Below are 20,975 nucleotides of genomic sequence, written 5' to 3'. Positions count from 1 at the left end.
GTATAGTTAGGTGTTTTTTTGAAAAGTTTGTGAAAGGGACTGAAGGTATTGAGAGTAGGTGTAGGTAATCTGTTTATGAGATAAATTGAGGTACTAACAGCTTCTACCCAATATTTTGGGGAAAGATGTGATTAAGCTAAGAGGCTTAGGCCAGTTTCTATGACATGTCTATGCTTTCTTTCTACAATGCCATTCTATTGGGAGGTGTGTGGACAGGTTAACCTATGAAGGATTCCATTGGTAGATAGGAAGCTTTGGAATTTGTTTAAGGTGTACTCTCCACCACCATCGATTTAGAGTTGTTTGATTTTGAGAGTGAAATAGTTTTCAACAAGACATTTAAATTTGACAAAAGCATCAAACACATCAAATTTGTGTTTAAGAGTGAACAACCATATATATCTTGAGAAATCATCTATAAAAAGAACATAGCAAGTGCTTTCATTTATTGACTGAATTAGGGAAATCCACACATCACTATGAATAAGCTCTAAAAGAGCATGAGAAATTCGACTAGACTCAGAAAAAACTAATTGTTTGCTCTTGCCTAACTGACAAGAGACATAAAGGGACTGACTCGACTGAATTGAAGATACTGGAAGCTGATGCTTGTTGAGAATCTGCTGCAGAACAGGTTTACTAGGGTGACCTAATCTATTGTGCCATATTGAGGGAGGTACTTTGACTCCAATGTGGCAAGTAAGAGCTCTCACTTTGTTTCTAGTGAAATGTTGCAACTGAATAGGGTAGAGACCATCCTTACTGGCCCCCTGCAGGAGGATCCTTCCAGTGAGATTTTCTTTAATAAAAAAATAGGTTGCTGTTAGTTCAAACATACAATTGTTATCACAGCAAAATTTATTTATCGAGAGAAGGTTTGCAGCAGCATTAGGGCAATGTAAGATGTCAGTAAGGTAAAGCAAGAAATTTGAGGTGGAAAATGATGAGGAACCAGTATGGGAGATACCAAGCCCACTGCCATTACCTACTGCCACTGTCTCATTGCCCTTGTATGGTTGCTATATGTTCAGTTTGTCCAAGTCAGGTGTGATATGGATGTTAGCCCCACTATCTGCTAACCAATGATGCTCATCTTCTAGAGCATTGGATTGAGATGCCATTGCAGCAAGGTCTGATGGTGGATGGCGCCTTTGGAAAGCAAAGTCCATTCTGTGGAAGCAATCAAGAGCTTAATGGTTAACTCTGCCACAGATTTGGCATGGAGTCTTGTTTGTTGCAAAATTGCTGGAGATGGCTGCTCTGTTTGGATTAAAGCTGGTGGATGATCTGGGAAACAATCTGCCTTGAAGTTGTCCAAAAAAGAACCAGTTTGATGAGCCTTGAGGAGAGGCCGGTGAAAAGGCCCTGTTTTGATCAAGGTTCTTGTTGGCAAGAAAGTTCCTTTTGAAGTTGTTGACAGAAGGATTGTAGTTTGGAATAAGTCCTCCTATGATGTAGGAGATCAGGTCATCTTCTGAGATAGAATCCAGCAATTGCTAGCTGATCTGATAGGGATTTAGCCATGCGAATGACTGTAGTACAGGTCTTGGAACCTTGTTTCAAGGACTGTAGTTGATGCCTCAACTGAGTGATATGGGAACGGGATGGAGATGCATAGCAAGTGGCCAATGTTGACCATACTTGTGCTGGTGTTTGCAACTATAAATCGTCGGTATAATCTGGGCAGTTATAGTTGCAATAAACCAGCTGAGAATGCATTGGTCTTTCTTCTCCCAGAGAGTATATTCTGGATTCAAGATTTTAGGTAGTGTCAGAGGGTGCGGGAATGAACTTTGGTGGGCATGGCTCGAAGCCATCAACAATTCCCATCAATCCATTAGTCTTTACGATGGGTTCGAACTAAAATACCCATCCTAGATGATTGTTGTCATCCAATTTGGAATGACAAAGGTGTGCAATATTGGGCATAGAGAAAGCAAGAGCAGAGGAGCTTGATTTGGCCATGGAGGAGTAAGAAGAAAAATATCTAGAGAGGGTATATAGAGAAGGTGTTAACCGAGAGGCTCTGATACCATGAAAGAAAGCAAGGAAAAACTTGCTTTTGGGCGGAATAATCTCTACTGCTTTCTCATTTAGCTTAAATAGAGAAGAGTAACAATTATAGTTGATCACATCAAGCTAACTAGCTAATCTTGATGTGGTAAGATAATAAACTAAGATGGTTAATACAAAAGGAGACTAATTACAAAAGAGAATTATCCATAAGAGATTTGGTAGAATTGATCTGTTTGTATTTAATAATAATTCCATAAGTAGGAGTTTCTGTAGAATTAGATAACGCATAAAAGAGAGGCTCGTCTGCAATCCCATCCAGACGGGATTGCAGATGATAGCAACTAGAGAGGCTTGGACAAGAGGACCACTGGGAGTCATAGAGAGGCTCATCTGCAATCCCGTCAAGAGGAGATTGTAGACGTGCGATATATTGCTGCTCTTCCTTAACACAATGTAACTCTTGTCTCTTGAGATCTTGTAACAACCATTGTCTCTTAAAATCTTATAATCATTGTCTCCTGAGATCTTGTAACCATTATCTCTTGAGCTCTTGCAACCATTGTCTCTTGATCTCTTTGTAACACAAAATGTTACATTCAGATCGTGACTTATCACAAAAGTTTAAGTGGATAGAAAATGGTAAATCTAATAATTTAATTAAATTATATATATATATAAGCATCGAGATATATGTTCTCCCTTTCGATCCTTTGCTTCATCGTGATGTCCAACTCATCATCCTCAACACAAAATGAGTATCAGAAGCTTGCCATTTTCAACAATTCTTAGTCTACCAAATTAATTTCAAATTGTGTTTTTACACTTTTGCATTCTGTAGATAAACAAGGCGTGTATAAATTAACCAGACTATTTTCTAGAGAAAAAGAAAACAGGAAAGAGATTGCAATAAGATTTTGTACAAGAGTTTGACAATGTTTTGTCATATTACTTAGGCCTTTAGAAAATACTTTTGCATTTAAAAGAAACTAAGTCATTACTTTGGCCATCGTGTACTATTTATTACTATTTAAGAAAAAAAATTTCTCCAATGGAAAAAAAATGTTTTTCCTTCCAAATGATTCATTTGATCTGTACTATAAGAGCAAGAAATAAAGTACAGGCTGGGTTGGAAAAGTTGTCATTTCTGTCATAAGTTGTGTGGGCTTTCCCTTGTAGTTTATGTTCAAGTAACATGACTATAACGTAATAATTTGTTCCCCTTTTTGAGAATTTATCAATTAACTCTAAAATTGATAATATTATAAATTGTGTAAGTGGTTAGATGTAAGAAAAGTAGAAGATGCATCATTAAATAAAGGATATGATCTACCAACTTTCACTGTTATTCTGTTTCTTTCATTGTTCAAGACCTTCAAAATGTTTTCTTAAAATATGTTAATATCATGATTTATAGGTTTTGGGACTTAGTTAACATACACTAATCTGTCTGAATATATATGTACTCAATGAAATTAGAACTATGAGAATTATGTAGGAAATGTCCAAAGGGAGGGGAGTTTTTTTTAGTGTTATGTGCTTTCTCTATATAAATGTGTGTGTGGTTTAGAGTATGAAGAAAATGCGATTGTTCAAGTTTCTCACATTTGGTCTCTCGATTGCGCTATTTTGCAGAACGTAAATATTCAGAACCTAGAAAGTGGATGGGTGGTAAAGGGCGTGTCACAACACAATTTGGCTGCTGTTACAATTATGCAAAGGTAATTTATGATTCTTCTATGTATAAACCTTTTTATTTGACTACTTCTTAGCATGTGATTAACCATAACAAAACATATGATACTGTTTTTCCAACCTTACAGGATCAAAATGGGAAGCCTCCAAGCATAATAAGAAATGAAGAACTGGATCACATACCATTCCTGTTTAAGAAAGTTATCAAGAGGATGGTTAGATGGCAGATTTTGCCTCCAACATGCATCCCTAACAGTTGCATTGTCAATATATATGAAGAAGGCGAGTGCATTCCCCCTCACATTGACCATCACGACTTTGTCCGACCGTTTTGCACTCTTTCACTCTTGAGTGAATGCAAGATAGTTTTTGGTTCGAATGTGAAGGTTGTTGGTCCAGTGGACTTTTCCGAGCCTGTCTCTATACCACTGCCTGTCGGGTATGTCGTATGATTGAATTCATTGTGCATGAAGATTAATGTCTTAATAGAATATGGATGCTGGAATTTCACTAATATTTGCTTAAATCAGTTTATCTCATTCATGCAAATGGGAAAATTAATCTGGAATTTAATTGTTGGGTGGATGGTGATTTTTCATTTGAATCTCTTGCTTCTAAAATATCGTCATTTTTCCAATTTTCAGATTGGTGTCTGTTCTAAATTGTAATGGAGCCGATATTGCTAAACATTGTGTTCCAGGAATCCCAACAAAAAGGTATGTTTTCATTTGCCTTCTGCCCCAAGCAAAAGAAAAATAAAAGTTTATATATCTGGAATCATTCTTTTTGCTATTTTGATTTTGTAGGATTTCCATAACTTTCAAGAAAATGGATGAAAGAAAACTTTCATACACGTTTTTACCCGACCCTGAATTGGTTGGAATCAAGCCTCTTATCTGTTCTCCCTTGACCACACCACGTATCCAAATCCAGCATGATCTGGATGAGCATCTCATTAAAGGTGAGTTTCATCCACAAGACAACTTAAATGCACAGAATAGATCAAGTGATGTAGGATAGATGGTACATCTTGAGGCGTCACCCCAAGAGCCCTACGAGACGTCTTGACAGGCTAGCCCAAGAGACCATTAGAGGCCCAAGATGGCATCACGAGAGACGATATGAGGGTTCCCGACACGTCTCGAGAGATCATCTGAGGGTTCCCGAGACGTCATCACGAGAGACCATTCGAGAGCTCCTGATCCCAAGAAGGAATGTATGACCAAAGACTATCCATGGGTTCCCAAGACCAAGAAGGAAATTACGACCCGAGTAGCTGGCCCATTAGTGGCAAGAATCAACGAAGGAAAGATGTGATTGCCAAGTTTCAGATTTTAGTTATTGAAGATTTTATTTGATTTGATTATGTTCTTTACATTTGAATTTTATTTGATTGCAGTTTTTTGTTATTATAGGAACTTCCTTAATAGGCTTAGATTTTCCTTGTGCTCCAAGGGTTCACTTTAATATTAATACCGAAGGTAGGTGTGTGTAATACTGTAATGTCAAGTTTTGAATTATTGAGAATTTTATAAATTACACTGCGGAGTTTTATAGTTACTTTAAGGTTCCTTTAAGTTTTTTGGTTTGTGTCTATCTTTTAGTTAGAAGACGAGAAGTTTTGATTGTTGTTATTAACTTCCGCTACGTCAAGTGATATCAGAGATCAGACTCATTCTGAATCATTTGGAGGGCTATTGGGAGTTTAAAGTGCAAAAACATATTTGCACAACAGAAAATCAAAATACTATGCTATTTAAATTAAATTGCCAAAAAGAAACTACTTATTTGTAGAAAACGACCGCTCATTGGCTATTGGGCAAAACTTATGCTTCTTGCTTCTCCAAGAACTCGTGTAGTCTCAGGGATTATAAGACCTTCAAATCTTCTCACCAATATCTAACAAAAACCAGCCGAGTCTGGGCCCTTCCTTGCTCTTCAAAGCTTTAATTTAGGGGAAAGTCCATATACTCCTCTCAAATTATTACATAATTGACAATGTCTTCCTAAACTACTAAAACATTGTCAATGTTTTCCCCAATGACAAAACTATCCTCATTAAAAAATTTTATAAAAAAATTACTAAAACTTCAAGAAAAAACCTAAAACTTAAAAATAATAATAATAATAATAATAATAATAATAAAAACGAGTTGCCAAATTTAAAAATTAAAAAAAAAAAATCATTTTCATAAGAAAAAAATTTAAAAATTTCGATTTTTTTTTTTATATAAAAATAGAAAATTTTTGTTTTTATTTTATAATTTTTTTAAAATAAAAACTTATGTTGTAAAAATAAAGAAAAATTTACGTTTAAAAAAATAAAAATTTTCATTTTTAAAACAGAATTAATATATATATATTTTAAATACAAATTTTCGTTTTAAAAAATAAAAATTAGAAAATATCTTTTTTTTAAAAAAAATAAATAAATTATTAATTTTTTATATTTTCGAATTTATGTATTTTTATCTTATTGAGAAATATATAGGGGCTTTTTTTATCTTTTTGTTAGCCTTGGGGGAACATTGTCAATGTTTTGGTAGTTTTGGGGAGATATGTGGACTTTTTGGTAGTTTGGTAGTTCGGGTATGTGGACTTTACCCTTTAATTTATTATTGAGAGTTAACTCAAGAATATTAGTTCTTAGTTTTTTTTTTTTTTTGAAAGAAAAAAAATATATAGACAAAAGCTAATAACAAAAATCAAAAGCTTGTTGCTATTACAAAAGTTCTTAGTAAATTGTAATTTTTGCAAAAGCTTGAGCATCTCCAGCAGTGCTTTTAAACTAACTTTTAAGTTAAATTTAGCAATTTTGATGCTCCAACAGACCTTCTAGAATAGCTAAAATTTGCTACAATGAACTTTCATATTTGAAAGTTCACTGTAGCACCTTCTAAATATTTTTTATTCTTTCTTTCTCCTCTCTCCTCCCTCTCCTCTCCCTCTCTCCTCTATTTATAATAAAAATATATATTAAAAATAATATTTAAATAAAGTATATTGTAAAATAAATAATCTGCTGGAGTTCATTATGAAAAAGTAGTAGCTAAACTAAAAAAATTGATTTTGAGTGGTTAAAATAGCCATCAACTGCTGGAGATATTTTATCGGCTTAAAATACTAGAAAAGGTAGGAGAACTAATCACGTGGGACTAGTACGAGTGACATATGGGCTTGGGGATTCAATCCCTTGCCCATGCTCCTAACCCAAATGCTTGGGCTTAGGTTTTATCATCAGCCTAGTCTCCTTTAGATGCACCTCATGTATTGTTTCTCTTTACTTTGTGTTTTAATAAATAAAAACAAGCAACCCAATAAATAAGAAAACACCACTTAAATTATATTAGCTTGGTGAGGGATTTAAAGATAAAAATAAAACTAGCTCCAAATAGTTTCAACTTTCTTAAGTTACTATTTAATTACAATTGATTATACTAAACAATTATAATTGTACTTTAGTTTATAGTTTTGATTAAAATAATTAATTCATTTAACTTACTTAATATTGACTTTTGATTACTCTATTAAATATTCTATAGCAGAATTAAGGCCAAAGACACTAGCCTTGTTTATTAACACTTTCTTCTTCTTTTTTTCATTTCTACTACAAGAAATACATTAACAAAACTTTAATCATAAAACACACACAAAAAAAAAAAAAAAAAAAAAAAAACCTTGAAACTACTTTCATATTTATGTCACATCAAAATATTTTTTTAACCAAAAGGTAAAAAATATGAGAAACTTTACAAACCCCCTTGAGACCCCATTCAAAGTTCAAAAACTCTCAATTTCACCATTCAAACTTATAATTTGATGCAATCTTCCCCCTCGAGCGTTAAAACCGACCATCCAAAAAATAAAATGACATTTATACCCTTAAAACTTAAAAAATTTCAAATTGACTCTTAATTTACCAAAATTTCTTTTTAGAAAATGAAAATTAGAGGATATTTTGGTATTTTTCATAGCCTCTATTAGGATTTAATGCCAACTCCTAATAGAGAGGAGTAGATTGCATCAGATTAAAAGTTTAAGGGGAGAAATTGAGAGTTTTTCAACTTTGAAGGGGTATTTTCAAAACGCGTAGAAGTTTAGGAGTCCTTTATAGAGTTTTCCCTAAAAAATATATTCTAAAAAACTTTATCAAACCAACCTGATAATTTTCTCTATCCTAAAATTGAAATACAAGTATACAGACAGTTAACACCAAGTCCTTGATCCGAGAGCCCATATAAGACAATCAAAAGTTAGAGTGGCACCCCATTGGTGGTGGTGGTGCCACCTCCAATCCATAATTGGATGCATGACAGCATACCCAATCCTTGCCTTTAGCCAACTTTATATGGATGTGGTATTGGTTTAATTGGATGCATGACTAAGACATCTTCGATTAGTGATTTATTTGGCCAATTGGGGCATTGATCACGCTGTGAGTTTCCTTTAACATTCACCTTCCTTATGAGTAGTCTTGTCTTTAGTGGAGTATTCTTATTTTAGTCTCTCTCTTTTTGGTGGGTGTTTTTAAAGAATGATTTGTAATTTTATAATCCTAAGGATTTTAAATTCAAAAAATAAAATAAAATCATGAGAATTTGTTACCTCTTTGGTGATGTGTGCCTCAAGTTAAATGCTTGTTGGACTACTGCTTCTCTCTCTTGTGAGACGATAAGATGCTCAAATCTTGGGTGAGAAGAAAGAACTCTTTCCTTGAGACTTCAGGGTTTAATATCTAGAAGGCATTCCAGGCCGTTTTGTTGAATATTTATCACATTATAAGCAAAAGGCTTTAGCAGCCCAGGAGGATGCTTCCTCCAATGGCCTTCCTCACGGCACTACCATTAATGTTTCCAATCTGTCGGCTATTAGGGACAAAACAACTTGTTACACTGCAAATTAACATTATCTTAATTTGTCCGTAAAGGCTGGAAATTATAGATGAAAGAAGCACCGTAAAAGATTGAATCGAATTCTCAATGTGGTGATGCAAAATTTGTACTTTTTAAATTTTATTTGAAAGAACGCGGAATTTCAGAAAAAGAAAAATAAAAAGCTTTTAACCATGTTTAACTGTGCATGCAATTATTTGACCGATGAAAGTGAATGTCTATATACAAAAGCTTAGAGTTTATTTAAGTTTGCAATTTTAAAATGTAAGATTTTAAAACATAATTTTTAAGAACGTAATTTATGTGTTCGGTAAAATCCCAGTTTGACATTTAAAATCTCAGTTTATCCTTTAAAATTATGTTCTTTCAAAAAAGTACTAACTTGTATACGATTTGAAAACACAGATTTTTTACTTTTTTAAATCGCAATTTTTTTAAAACACAATTTCAAATAACTCATTTTCTATGATTTGGCTTAAAATCATATTTTTTGTCTATAAAATCACAATGCCAAATGCACGCTTATTATTGTCTATCTATACAAATATAATATATTTTATATTATTAATTATTAGTACCCTCATAACAAAAAAACCTTATTAGTCTTGCCCCTACAAGTGCCTAATCCTAGCTCCGCCATTGCACATACCCCCCTCAAACTACGACCTCATTGTCAATGCCCCCAAAACTACCAATTTTGTCAATTGATAGTTTATAAATTGAAGAAAGTATGTGTACTTCTATTGACATTTATAAACTGCAACATTTATAAAATTGCAGTTTATAAATGTCAATTGAAACATTGACATTTATTGCTAGTTTATGAAGGACATTGACACAACTAATAATTTGGGAAGAACATTGATAATCGGGTCGTAGTTTGAAGAAAGTATGTGTACTTTTCTCTCTTTTTTTTTAAAAAAAAAAAAAAATTAACAACTTCAGAAAAGTTCCAGCTAACTTATTATAATTTGTGACATCTTGTATTCATTAATTTGGGTTTAGGATTGCTGTTTCACATTAACAACTCCAACAATCTCTCTCTAGTGTTCTTCTTAGGTCCTTCAAATTTTGATATGCAATGAATTCAACATTGTTTTTATCAATTCTTGCAGCAGGGAGGGATAATTTGAGAAAACTACATTATTATTATTATTATTATATTGACATTTGAAAATTCCTCGGAATTGTATGAGACATGACAAACAGGTTTTGCAGCTAAATCCTGCGAGCCGATGCCAAAACAAATAATGTTCAACTTATTCTTCAAAACAATGCAATCTGAAAACTAGTAAAAAAAAATTCTGAATACAAGAATCTCAGACAGAGAAGAAGTTGAATAAGATATTATATGTCCAAGTGTTGTTTTAAGGGACAAAAGAAAAATCAAGAAGTCCTCCCCCGAAAAACATATTATTCTAGTTCTAGTTCATTAATTTTGTTCGTTTTAGCTGCCCCTCATGGCTGAAGCAGTCATGGAATCATTAATGGGACACTACCTCCTCCTTGCAGCTCTTACTTTGTCGAGCAAGTTCGCCGGCAAAATTGGACTGTGACTCTCATGGCATCAACAAAACTATATTATGTTCATCCTGTAGTCACCTTCTTCCGGACAATCCTCTTTCTCCGAGCCTTAGGCACCGACAATGGTTGCCCGTCAGAAACTGAGTCAACAGTTCCCTGTTTGATGCCAAGGAGCCCAAGCCCGGAAATAACTGCCTTCTTTGATATAAACCATTTCGAAGATGCCTCATCAACGTCCTCCGGAGGCCTGCTGTAAACCTTCAAGAGGCTGTCTGAATCAACCAGTGGATCTGCCTCTACCCCTAGCCAAGCCACCCTTGATCTCTCTCCTAATTGAACATTCAAAATCCTGCATCAAATCACATACAAGCGTTAATGTTGAAAGGCGGGGAATAATTTATTTTACGTACATAAACAAACCAAACAAACATTACTCTCATCATCTGTAGTCACAGATTTCAATTTACTCAAGATGCTGAATATTAACAGGATCTCTCAAAGATTTCAAGATAATGGAACCAGCCCACCACTTGAAGCAGGATTATAGAAAAGAAGACACCTAATTCATAATATGACACTTATAAATGGGTCCATCAAACATAGAAAGCATGTAACCAAGAGAATGCAAATACAACTGGATGAAGCTCTCAGAACATATTAGGCAAATATGCCAACACGATTAAAATATTGAGTAGATATATTGACAGACCAACAACATAAGCCTAAAGAATATTATATCTATTTTGTAGAAGTCTAAGAAACCATCCTTTCCTAAACATGATTACACAGATAATAAAAGTTAAAATAATAAAATAGAGGCAGCTACAATTAGAATATCACACAACTAAGAAATTATTTGACTAATTTGATAAAGCAGCCAAAGCCATAGCATATCAATTTAATAAAATAGGAAAAGGAAAAGAGAAAAGTCCTTCCTTAAGCAAGAGAAAATGATAACATAACTACCTAAGTGTGCACCAGCAAAGTGTAAGGCTCAATATATGAATGACTGTTTACTAGTTAAAGAAACAGACCTCAAAGCTGTGCTAAAGAACAGTGCCACTGCGATGACATCAAAATGGTTGGCCATTGATCTATCAAATCCACATATCAGCTGATATCTGAGGTTTGCATAAAGACCGAGAAATGCACCATAACCAAGCGCATTAGAGCTCACAGATGGAATTGTCACAGATAACCTGCCGAACAATTATAGGTGACCCAAAGTAAATGAGTTGGACTAATTCACCCAATCACATGCAGAGTTCTTTACTTCCTTCTATTAAGGTGAAAAGGAAATAGACAAACGGAATGCATGTTTTTAAGGCATGCTTACCTTCCCTCCTTTTTACTAGCCAAAACGTTTGACAATGCACCTTGTACTGCTCCAGCACTTAACCCAACCATACACAACTCCGCAGCCTTGTAGAAGAACGAATGAAATCTCTTTTGCAAATCAAATTCCCGAAGTGGGTAACTCTTTTCAAATATATTGTTTGGGAGCTTCTGCAATGTATTTTGCAAATCGAATTGGAATGTGTTACCATATGAGCGACAAGGAGCAAGTGACCAAACAACAATGGCATTGCAGGTTGCTACTGTGAGCACATTAATAAGTGCCAGATCCCATTCTTGCTTTATCCTACAACCATAGCAAAGCAGAAACTAGAAGTTAAGTATATTGAATGGGTATGTCATAAAGTTTCATTTCCCTTTCCAGTTTCCATGAAAAAAAGCACACACCTATCCTTGCGATTCTTCAACTCCCACCAAACTGAACAACCAATTGTAGCAGCCTCCTCTAAAAGAAGCTTATATAAGAAGGCAGGATCTGCAATCATCCTGTGCAACAGAACAACATTAGTTTATCACATAATAGAATTTGAGGATAGACCCAAACCACCACTTACTGCTAATGCACATAGAAAATAATCCACCACTTAGTTCTTCAAAACATTATTGAGAGGATGACGTAAAAATAATTTATGTTATGTTATAGAGTTTAATAAACATCCATTTCTACTAATACATCATTGCCTTCGATTATGTACATCTGATGACACAAAACATTCATATCCAGGTATCTATTAAGACAGTCTCACTACACATGAACAATTATAATAGTGAACCCTGATTCTTAAACAAATACAGCCTGCATCACCAGCCAGAATGACAACTATTATATGAATATCTTAAACTCCCTCTATCCCACAATAGATTATGTGCTCTCCATTTTAGACTTGCAAAAAGATGAAAATTTTCAAAAATGAAAGCATTTATCTATTTAACAGCCCTACATACACTTTTTTTTTTGATAAGTAGGAACCAACTTTATTAATGGGCATAAAAAATTCGGGCAAACAGCCCTACATACACTAAAATTTGAATCCATCTTTTTCCACATTTGAACTCACTTTTCTTCAAATCTAAACCTACTTTTCTTGGCCTATCTAAGGGAATTTTAGAAAGAGTATTAAAATGCATGCAATCTATAATTCTGATCTATTGTGAGATGGGGGGAGCATGATTTTTCATGAAATCCGTGTAAGCATCATGAAACCAAAGTTTAGAATGATAGTGACACAATAGCAGCATGGGTCAAAAGAACCCAGCAGTTTGGAAGCCATAGATAGACTAAGGCTTAATGTGTTGTGTCAACTAAAAGGCCCATGCCAATTAAATAAATAACCATTTTAGTCAAGTGACCACAGTAGTCGTTGGGCCTTTATTAGTTACTGGTAGAGCTTTTTTTATAAAGTAAAATATATATATATATGAAAGGATTATGAATAGTTCCATTTATGGTTTGCTCATTTTGAAAAAGGCTTAAAATTATCTCTTTTTGAATTAGTGGCTAGTATGAGATTTACAGCTTTGCTTTGTTAAACATGTGATATTCTGATTTATTTTCTCTTCTTTATTTCGTCTTTGTTCTTTACATTTTCTGCTTTCCTGCACCTTTATCATTCTTAAACATACAGGCAGATCAAAAAAAAAAAAACATTCACAACACTCATACTTTACCAGAACCAACCTTTTTCTCATTAAATAATAAAACCTAGCCACCCAAAAATATTAAACCGAGCCTCTGTTACTGTTTATTACAGCTGAAAGCCATGCTAACAGCAACCTGATTCCTACTATCCTTGCTTTACCTCAAATCCAAATTCAATCCTTCCCTTATATCTTTATAAACCCTAAGTCTTTGTTCTCCACCAATTAATCCTCCAAAAGCCACTTTATAACCCTCTATTTTCTTCTTTCCAAACTCTTAGCAACATGATAATCGATCTCCTGAACTCTATTACCTTTCAGAACAGCTCCCACAAGTCCAGTCTATTCAGACAGCCTTTTAAACTCATCCATACAGTCTAATTGAACTGCATAGGCAAAACCCATATCCAATGGCTTGATTGTAACTTGATTGCCTTAATACCTCAACAAATCAAGGCCAATCATCTCATACAGTCTAATTGAACTGCATGTGCAAAACCCAGAGTCTCAACATGGGGTAGAGATCATCAAAAAAACCTTTACTGTATTCTCAGGGGATTCATTAAATAACTCTTACACTTATGCAAGGCCTCCATTCTGCTACAGAAAACTGAACAAAGATAAGGAACAATAATCCGTAGACAGAAGCCTAATTTCAAGGGTATAATGAGTATTAGACTAATTGCAATCTTGTATCTCACAGTAAATTACCCTGTCATGAAGAAGTTGCATTATATTCAGATACTATTGTAATTTAACATATGTAAAGGTTTTTCTCATTTTCTAAAGCAAGATAAGTTTATAGCCATTTAACTGAATTCTTTTACTGGTCAAAGCTATCACTGTTTTAATGGCATCTAACAAAGCATGTACAACATTTGGAACATAAAAGGGAATCTTTCTTACCAAAGAATGATTAAAGAGAAAACCAATTGCAAAACACTGATGCAAATATTGCAGATATGATCAGTAAGCAACCAAAAAGAGAGATTGAACAAGATTAATTTGTAAAGGTAGCGGATTGTTAAAGTATTAATTAAATGATTAGATTTACTATTTCCTACCAGTTGAGGGTCCATCTGGGTTTGCGATTTCAAAAGGTGCAGTTTTAAAATAGTGATTTTAAAATGTGCGATTTGAAAACGTGATTTTTAAAAACGCAATTAAGCTTTTGGCAAAATCATGGTTGGACCTTTAAAATTGAGCATTTTTTTTAAAAAAATATCCTTTTTATCTACGATTTGAAATCGCAGAAAATATGCATTTTCAAATCTCAATTTTTTAAGAACACATTCCCAAACCAATCATTTTCTGAGATTTGATTTAAAATCGCACTCTTTGTCTATGAAATCGCAAAGCCAAACACACCCTTAAACTTTTAGGATATGTAATGATTTAACATAATATCAGAGCAGAAGTTTTGAGTTCGAACCCTAAGTCCACAATTTACCCTCCATTTCAGGTAAACATCCCACATATTGGGTCTCACTTGTTGAGGTTAAGTTTGAATCTACACGTAATGAATGTTAAAGTACTAATTAAATAATTAGATTCATCATTTCCTATCAATTTAAAATTTTGTAATAAATGATGAACTAACAAAGATTATGAGGGAACACAGTAAAGTTAACAGCCTACAATGTGAAATCATAGGACAGTTCAACAAAAATCACCTGCCAATAAATGCCCTTGATATCCCTTCAGGAAGTGCTCGAGAAATGAACCTAGTATTAGTCGGCCTGGCATTGATTGCTAGGAATCTTACCATTTGAGCAGAGCTGACCAGACCCTGGAGGCAAAATTGAGTCGGTATCCGTAGACAAAATTCTTGGCAAAAGCACATACTTAGAAAAATACTATACCATTTCATAAGCTTGGCGGAATCCAGCAGGCAAATCCATCATTGTCCGCTGCCACTCATGTAACACCGCATCCACAAATTTACGATCAAAAAGCTGGTAAAAGGCATAAAATTATAACTGCATCAGAAAACATTAATATTAACAGCATTCAAAGACAAAACATTTTATCTACTCAAGGAGCATGGCTTAGTGTATTTGAGTATGTATGAGAATTTAACCTCCTCAATAAATTTTTTTTGATAAGCATAAAAAGGATTTAATAGGTAAAAATGTACCTCCTCAATAAATTTCCTTCTCCTAAATAGGCCTCCCTCATCTCCTTCATCGCCGTCATCGAAGTCGTCAAAGTAATCGTCGTCGTCGCCATCGTCATCACCACCATCACCACCACCATGATTTATTTTCTTTCCAATATCTCCACCACCTCCCCCAATTGCAGTCTGCAATTTCAACAGTGTCAGCCATCTTGCCCAAAAAAAACTGAATGATTTTCATCACAATATGATAAAACCAACTGAAAGTAGAATCATTCAGTTAACCGGTTAAATGAATGCGGAACCTTGAATCTGAGTACTCAGACCTAGATCAGCATCCAACTTAGAAATAAATTATCAAATCTATAAGCAGGTTGGGTCCTCTAAAAAATATACACAATAAAGCAATGATATCCACCAACTTCACCAGTTTCAGACACAAGAACTTCAAATCCATCTCAACAAACATGTTTATTCTGAGAGCATCTAAATGTGAACTCCTATTATGCTGTCCTGTACCAGTAAACTAGTTCCCTATAATACAGTATTAGTGCTTGAGAACTAACAAAAAGGTCTGAGAAACTAAATTCATCAGTTCCATGATTCATATTTCTCTGAAGCCTTAATCTAATTTTTTTTTGTCTTAATTTAATTAACAAACACACATTCAAAAAAGCACACCAGCCCACCTAAGCCAATCTTATATCTTATATCTTATAGAGAGAAAGATGTCCAAAATCAATTCATCTTTTTCTTTCTTCAAAAATTATTTAGAAATATTTAAGAGTAGGTTGTGCCCAGAGAAGTTACCACCGAATCTGAAATTTTCAAAAACTCCAAACTTCAAAATTGGAAATCAAAACTTAAATGGCATACTACAAATCACGCATCACAGATTATATAGATTCAAAAATTAAAATTAAGAGGAAAGTGAGAAATCCCTAGAAAAAATGGAAAACAAAATTTGAAGAAGTATCAAACACAAAATCAAAACATGTGGCAGAAAATGGAAGGATGGTAGATGCCAATGCTGATATATGAATGACGGACTTGCAGAAGAATATGCAAACTTCAATTCTTCACTTTGACAAGTTAGAGTAATTTCAAGCGTCCACTTCTTGAACTCCAAACTTGTCTAGACCCTATCTCCTTCTACCAAAATATTAGCAAAGTTCTTGTTTCTTTCAATCAAATAAAAAGATGTGAGGAATGTAAAACTCAAGCTAGCCACCATCATCCCTCAAGACACACCTACAACTAACTGGATCAGAATCACCAAAAAAGGAAGTATTGCTTCACCAAGCCTTCAGGAAAAACTCACAGAACAGGTGGTAAGACTCTGTATGAAGCTAGAATATGATCCTCTCTTACCATGTTGCTTATAATGGTAGAAAGTGTTTTCAAATTTGATAGTCATGATCATAAACACACCAGAACATATCTCAGTATCCAACTAATAGATAATAATATTCACTTTACTTCACAGATTTCAATTTTTTGAAAAAATCATGACGTTTTTTACAACACTTGCTTTGCTAATGATTTGAAAATTAGGGAAAAGCATCTTCTATTACATTATACGCAATAAGATAACATCTCCAAGGAAAGTAATTTGGTGAACCGATAAGCCTAAAGTTCTAAAATCTCAACAAGCTGTATATGTACACCCATAGAGAAGGTTATTAAGTATTTATTATTATTATTATTATTATTACTCTATAAAATAAATTCATTAAAAGTGCAAAGAGCGCATCCCAAATACATGGGATGTATGCAAGAGAAACACCTAGCAAATCAAGAACAATAAAAAAGAGAACAAAAATCTGCATAACTAGAGACATGGAGAAATGTGGTAGTAGAGATCCACTCAAATAAGGCTTTAAGAAAACAAATCCGTCAATCCTCTCCTAATCATCGAAGCTTTGAGCGCTCCAAATGCACGACAATAAAAAGGAAGCAATTTCATTCCAAATGATAATGATGTCATTCGAGCTGACCCTCCTATTCCAACACGCCAAAAGATCCACCACACATGTTATAATGCACACCAAAAGATCCACCACACAGGTTATAATGCTAGGGATGACACACGGAATATCATATATAATTTCTTCACAAGCTCTCACTTGCGCAATTACAATAGTGAGAGCTTCCCTTTTGGTCTTTTTAAAATATAGAGCTTCACTGAAGCTCTAAATTTTAAAGAATCAATGATTTCCCTAAATTATAAAATTGAAATTGTAATTTTTACTCTCTCTCTTTGATTTCCGCTCCCAAACTCTGACGAGCACCAACTCAAAAAAAATAAATAAAAATTTGCATATGGTTCTATCAAGTGAGGTTCTCAAGTCATTTTCTTCAACTTTCCCAGTTTCTCAGCAACCAAACAACACATAAAAGAACTCCAATTTACATTTCTCAGCAAAAAGAAAATAAAAATAAAAATAAATGAAGCAAAATAAAATAAAAGACGAACAGACCTCGGGGCTAGACTGGGATTGCTTCTGAGACATATCGAGCTTGCCCTTCTCCAGAGTAACCGAACCTAACGCACCGTACTGCCCCTTCATAACCGGAGCAACCATCACCGCCGAAGCAGAATCGGAACCGCCAGGTGTCGGTGGCGCTACAAAGCAGCGCTCCAACAGACCAACGGAGTCCCCACCCACCTGGGCCGAGGACGACGAAGCGGAGGCCCTCAGCACCAGTCCCCTCCGGCACATCTTATCGGCCACCGGATGCACAACCGGTAAAAAAGGCCCCACCTTGGGCTTCGAAGCCAAGGTCTTTATGGGCATAAATTGCGCCGTATGGAAAACCGCGTGAGACATTTTCTGCTTGGACACCGAGAAAATCAGAGGTAGAATTTTCTCATAGGAGGTATTGGGAGTTCTTGCCGTCTCTCTCTCAAGGGAGCGAGTGTGAGAGAGAGAATTTGAGAGAGAGAGAAAGAGGGGACGGTGTGGGGGGTTTTGATAGAGCCGACTCCGTGACAAACACGAGAGAGCAACCCAATCCCAAACTTGGGTGGTTAGCCAGGTGAGTTCACTCGGGCGGGTTTGGTGAGTGGACTCAGGAAGCAGCTTAAGGCCGGCTTGCTTTGGTTGTTTCAATGGGCCGGGCCGGGCTATGGTCATCCTTGTGTGTACCAAACTATACGTACCGGATGGTCTTTCAACTAACTACCATCCGCCGTTCGTTTCTTCAAGTTTTGTTGAAAACTATACACGTAACTACTTTTTTTTAGGGCATATTCTCCTTATCAAAAGCTACTTTTTTTTTTTTTTTTTTTTGTAATAAAAAAAAAAGCTACTTTTTTTTTTTTTTTCCAAGCCACGCAATGACCCGACTTTCATTACAAAAATAGAGAGCTCTTCCTAGCAAGATGGGTGTGAAATCTCATTTTTACGGCCTCCAATAAAAAGTATACAAATCAGTTATCTCACCAAATGACAATAAACACAAAAACACACTATCAAAAGCACTTTCTCCATTTCAATTGCCAACAACCCTCTTTCACGTTCAATCGGCATAACCTCACCGAGCCAACCTAGCCACCGCCATATCCTCCGCCAAACAACGCCTAACGCCAACAATTCCTCACTGCTACTCCGCCAATGGGTTGGTCTTCAAGTCCCACACCCACCACTGCAAAGGCACCGGCTATTCAATATTTTCACCGACGACTGGAACGCGTGTAAAATACCCAACTTCAAGAATGGTGATGGGCAGCCCTTGTTACCCAAAAGCATCCACCCCTTGTATGGCTAGCCGGCAATGAATTGCACCACATCCTAATGTTACTCTCATCATGATGTAGATCGGGATGCTTGGAATTACATGAGGAAGACCCAAGGAGATATGAGTGTGGAGGCGCCTTGAAGAATCAAGACCAGGTCACAAACACGCAAGAAATCTGAAGCCCGTTCGGACGAGGAGAGCACCCATCCAGACTCCCATGTATCCAAGGGCTTTGTCTGAAGCTTGTCTGCCGCAAGTTCGAACAAGGTTTAAACAAAGGGCCTCGTTCGGAGCTCGTCTACAACCCTGTCCGGACGGAGGCCAAACAGAGGGCCTCGTCTGGAGTTCGTCAGCAAGTTCGTCTGGACGCCTATGTTATTTTTCTACAATTGTTGTTTTCTTTCCTCTACTCGTCTAGACGACCCTATGTCCCGTCGGGACTGCCAGCGTAGCTTTATTAAACCGACTTAATTGTGTTTCCTTCTAGGTTTAGGACTCTTGGGGCTATAAATACATGCTTATAGCCTCCATAAACGTAGCTTTGATTATTATTTCAGTTTTCATCAATAAAAAGCCTCAGAGTTTAGTTTTCTTCATATTTCCTCCAAACCATAGATAGACTCTATAATTTTGAGAATAATTCTTATATCTTTGATAGACTCAAGATCTAGAATCAATTATTTTTCTTCTTGTTACTGTTTTCTTTGCATCCCACCAAGTCAGGCTGCATCACATCAGAAGAATCACGCTCATCATATCATTCTCTACAACCAGTTGCGAAGCCACAATAGTCTTTGGGGGTGCCCAAAGATTTAAAAAAAAAAAAAAAAAAAAAAAAAAAAAAAAAAAACCTTTTTTCCTACCAATGGGAATTGCGACACCCAAAAAAAAAAAAATCTTTTTTCCTTTGGACATGGCACCCCTGTACCCAGCCTCTCTCTCTCTCTCTCACTTCCAACACACTGACGCACCTGAGAGAGAGAGCTCCAAAGATTGAAAGAGAGTTCCAAATTGAGAACTCTCTCTCATGTGCGTCAGTGTGTTGGCAGGGAAGAGAAGAGTAGAAAGTGAAAGTGAAATGGAGCGTCTCTGTGAGAGAGAGAGAGAGAGAGAGAGAGAGAACGAGATAGAGAGAGAGAGCTACAGATTGAGAGAGAGACTTTGGATTTGGTCCGAAAATTAGAGTGGAAAGTAAAAGTGAAATGGAGCGTCTGTGAGAGAGAGAGAGAGAACGAGATAGAGAGATAGAGAGCTGCAAATTGAGAGAGAGACTTTGGGTTTGGTTCGAAAATTACGGTTCATGCATGAGATTTTGAGGATTTTGCTATATTGTTGAAATTTGCAGTTTCTCATTGAGTTTTTGTTCTACCCATTGAATTTCAAGTTTGAAATCATAATGATTTGGGAATTTGTTCTACCCATTGGATTTCTATGCATGATTTAAGCTTCGAGTTGCTAGATTAATGGGTGAAAGCTTCAATTTCACTATTGTTCATAATATGGACATAAACCCTAATTTGTGTAATATGAATTAAATTAAGGCTTTTGGTATGTGAACATTAGGATTGCTAATTGGATGTGTTAATTACATTTAAAGTGTTAATTAACTCTAGACTTTCATGAGTTCAATGGAAATTAATGTCTATGGGGTTTAGGTTCTAATATGTCATATTTGAATCATATTGATTATTGTATGTGAATATGAGTATTATAAATTGGGGGTACGTTGCTAGATTAATGGAATAAGAAGAGAATAATAATTATAGGGTTAAATGACTTCGGGGAGTTGATGACAATAAATTTGATATTAGTTCATTGAAGTTTGATCCTGGATTGCATCATCACATATGGGAATATGATGTTAATCAACGAGATGCAAAATAACTCAACGCATGTCGCACTTTTTGAGGTTAGTATTCTAAGTTCAATTCTCAATCTAAGTGGTCTTGTAATTTGGATATTTTGGTTATTAAATATTGAGAATATTTGTTGTTAGAATT

General features: G+C 35.3%; 2 protein-coding genes across 2 annotated transcripts; one reads left to right on the top strand and one right to left on the bottom strand.

Annotated features, from left to right (window-relative positions):
* Positions 1–1,142: 1,142 nt before the first annotated feature.
* On the top strand, positions 1,143–4,728 carry LOC132167693 (RNA demethylase ALKBH9B-like). The gene is made up of 5 exons (XM_088512680.1): positions 1,143–1,278; positions 3,649–3,734; positions 3,837–4,147; positions 4,353–4,424; positions 4,515–4,728. Exons 1-5 carry the CDS (start codon positions 1,143–1,145, stop codon positions 4,726–4,728), a joined length of 819 nt encoding a protein of 272 aa, XP_088368806.1.
* Positions 4,729–9,909: 5,181 nt separating this feature from the next.
* On the bottom strand, positions 9,910–18,212 carry LOC132185518 (plant/protein, putative (DUF3411)). The gene is made up of 8 exons (XM_059599285.2): positions 17,715–18,212; positions 15,256–15,420; positions 14,981–15,073; positions 14,792–14,907; positions 11,868–11,966; positions 11,461–11,766; positions 11,159–11,323; positions 9,910–10,473 (listed from the first exon to the last, which is right to left on the bottom strand). The coding sequence occupies exons 1-8, from the start codon at positions 18,063–18,065 to the stop codon at positions 10,188–10,190; spliced, it is 1,581 nt and encodes a 526-aa protein (XP_059455268.1). The 5' UTR covers positions 18,066–18,212; the 3' UTR covers positions 9,910–10,187.
* Between the last annotated feature and the right edge of the window lie 2,763 nt (positions 18,213–20,975).

This window comes from Corylus avellana, chromosome 2, assembly GCF_965113065.1.
Source record: "Corylus avellana chromosome 2, dhCorAvel1.hap1.2, whole genome shotgun sequence".
Lineage (NCBI taxonomy): Eukaryota > Viridiplantae > Streptophyta > Magnoliopsida > Fagales > Betulaceae > Corylus > Corylus avellana.
This window is presented reverse-complemented; position numbering and strand designations above follow the sequence as displayed.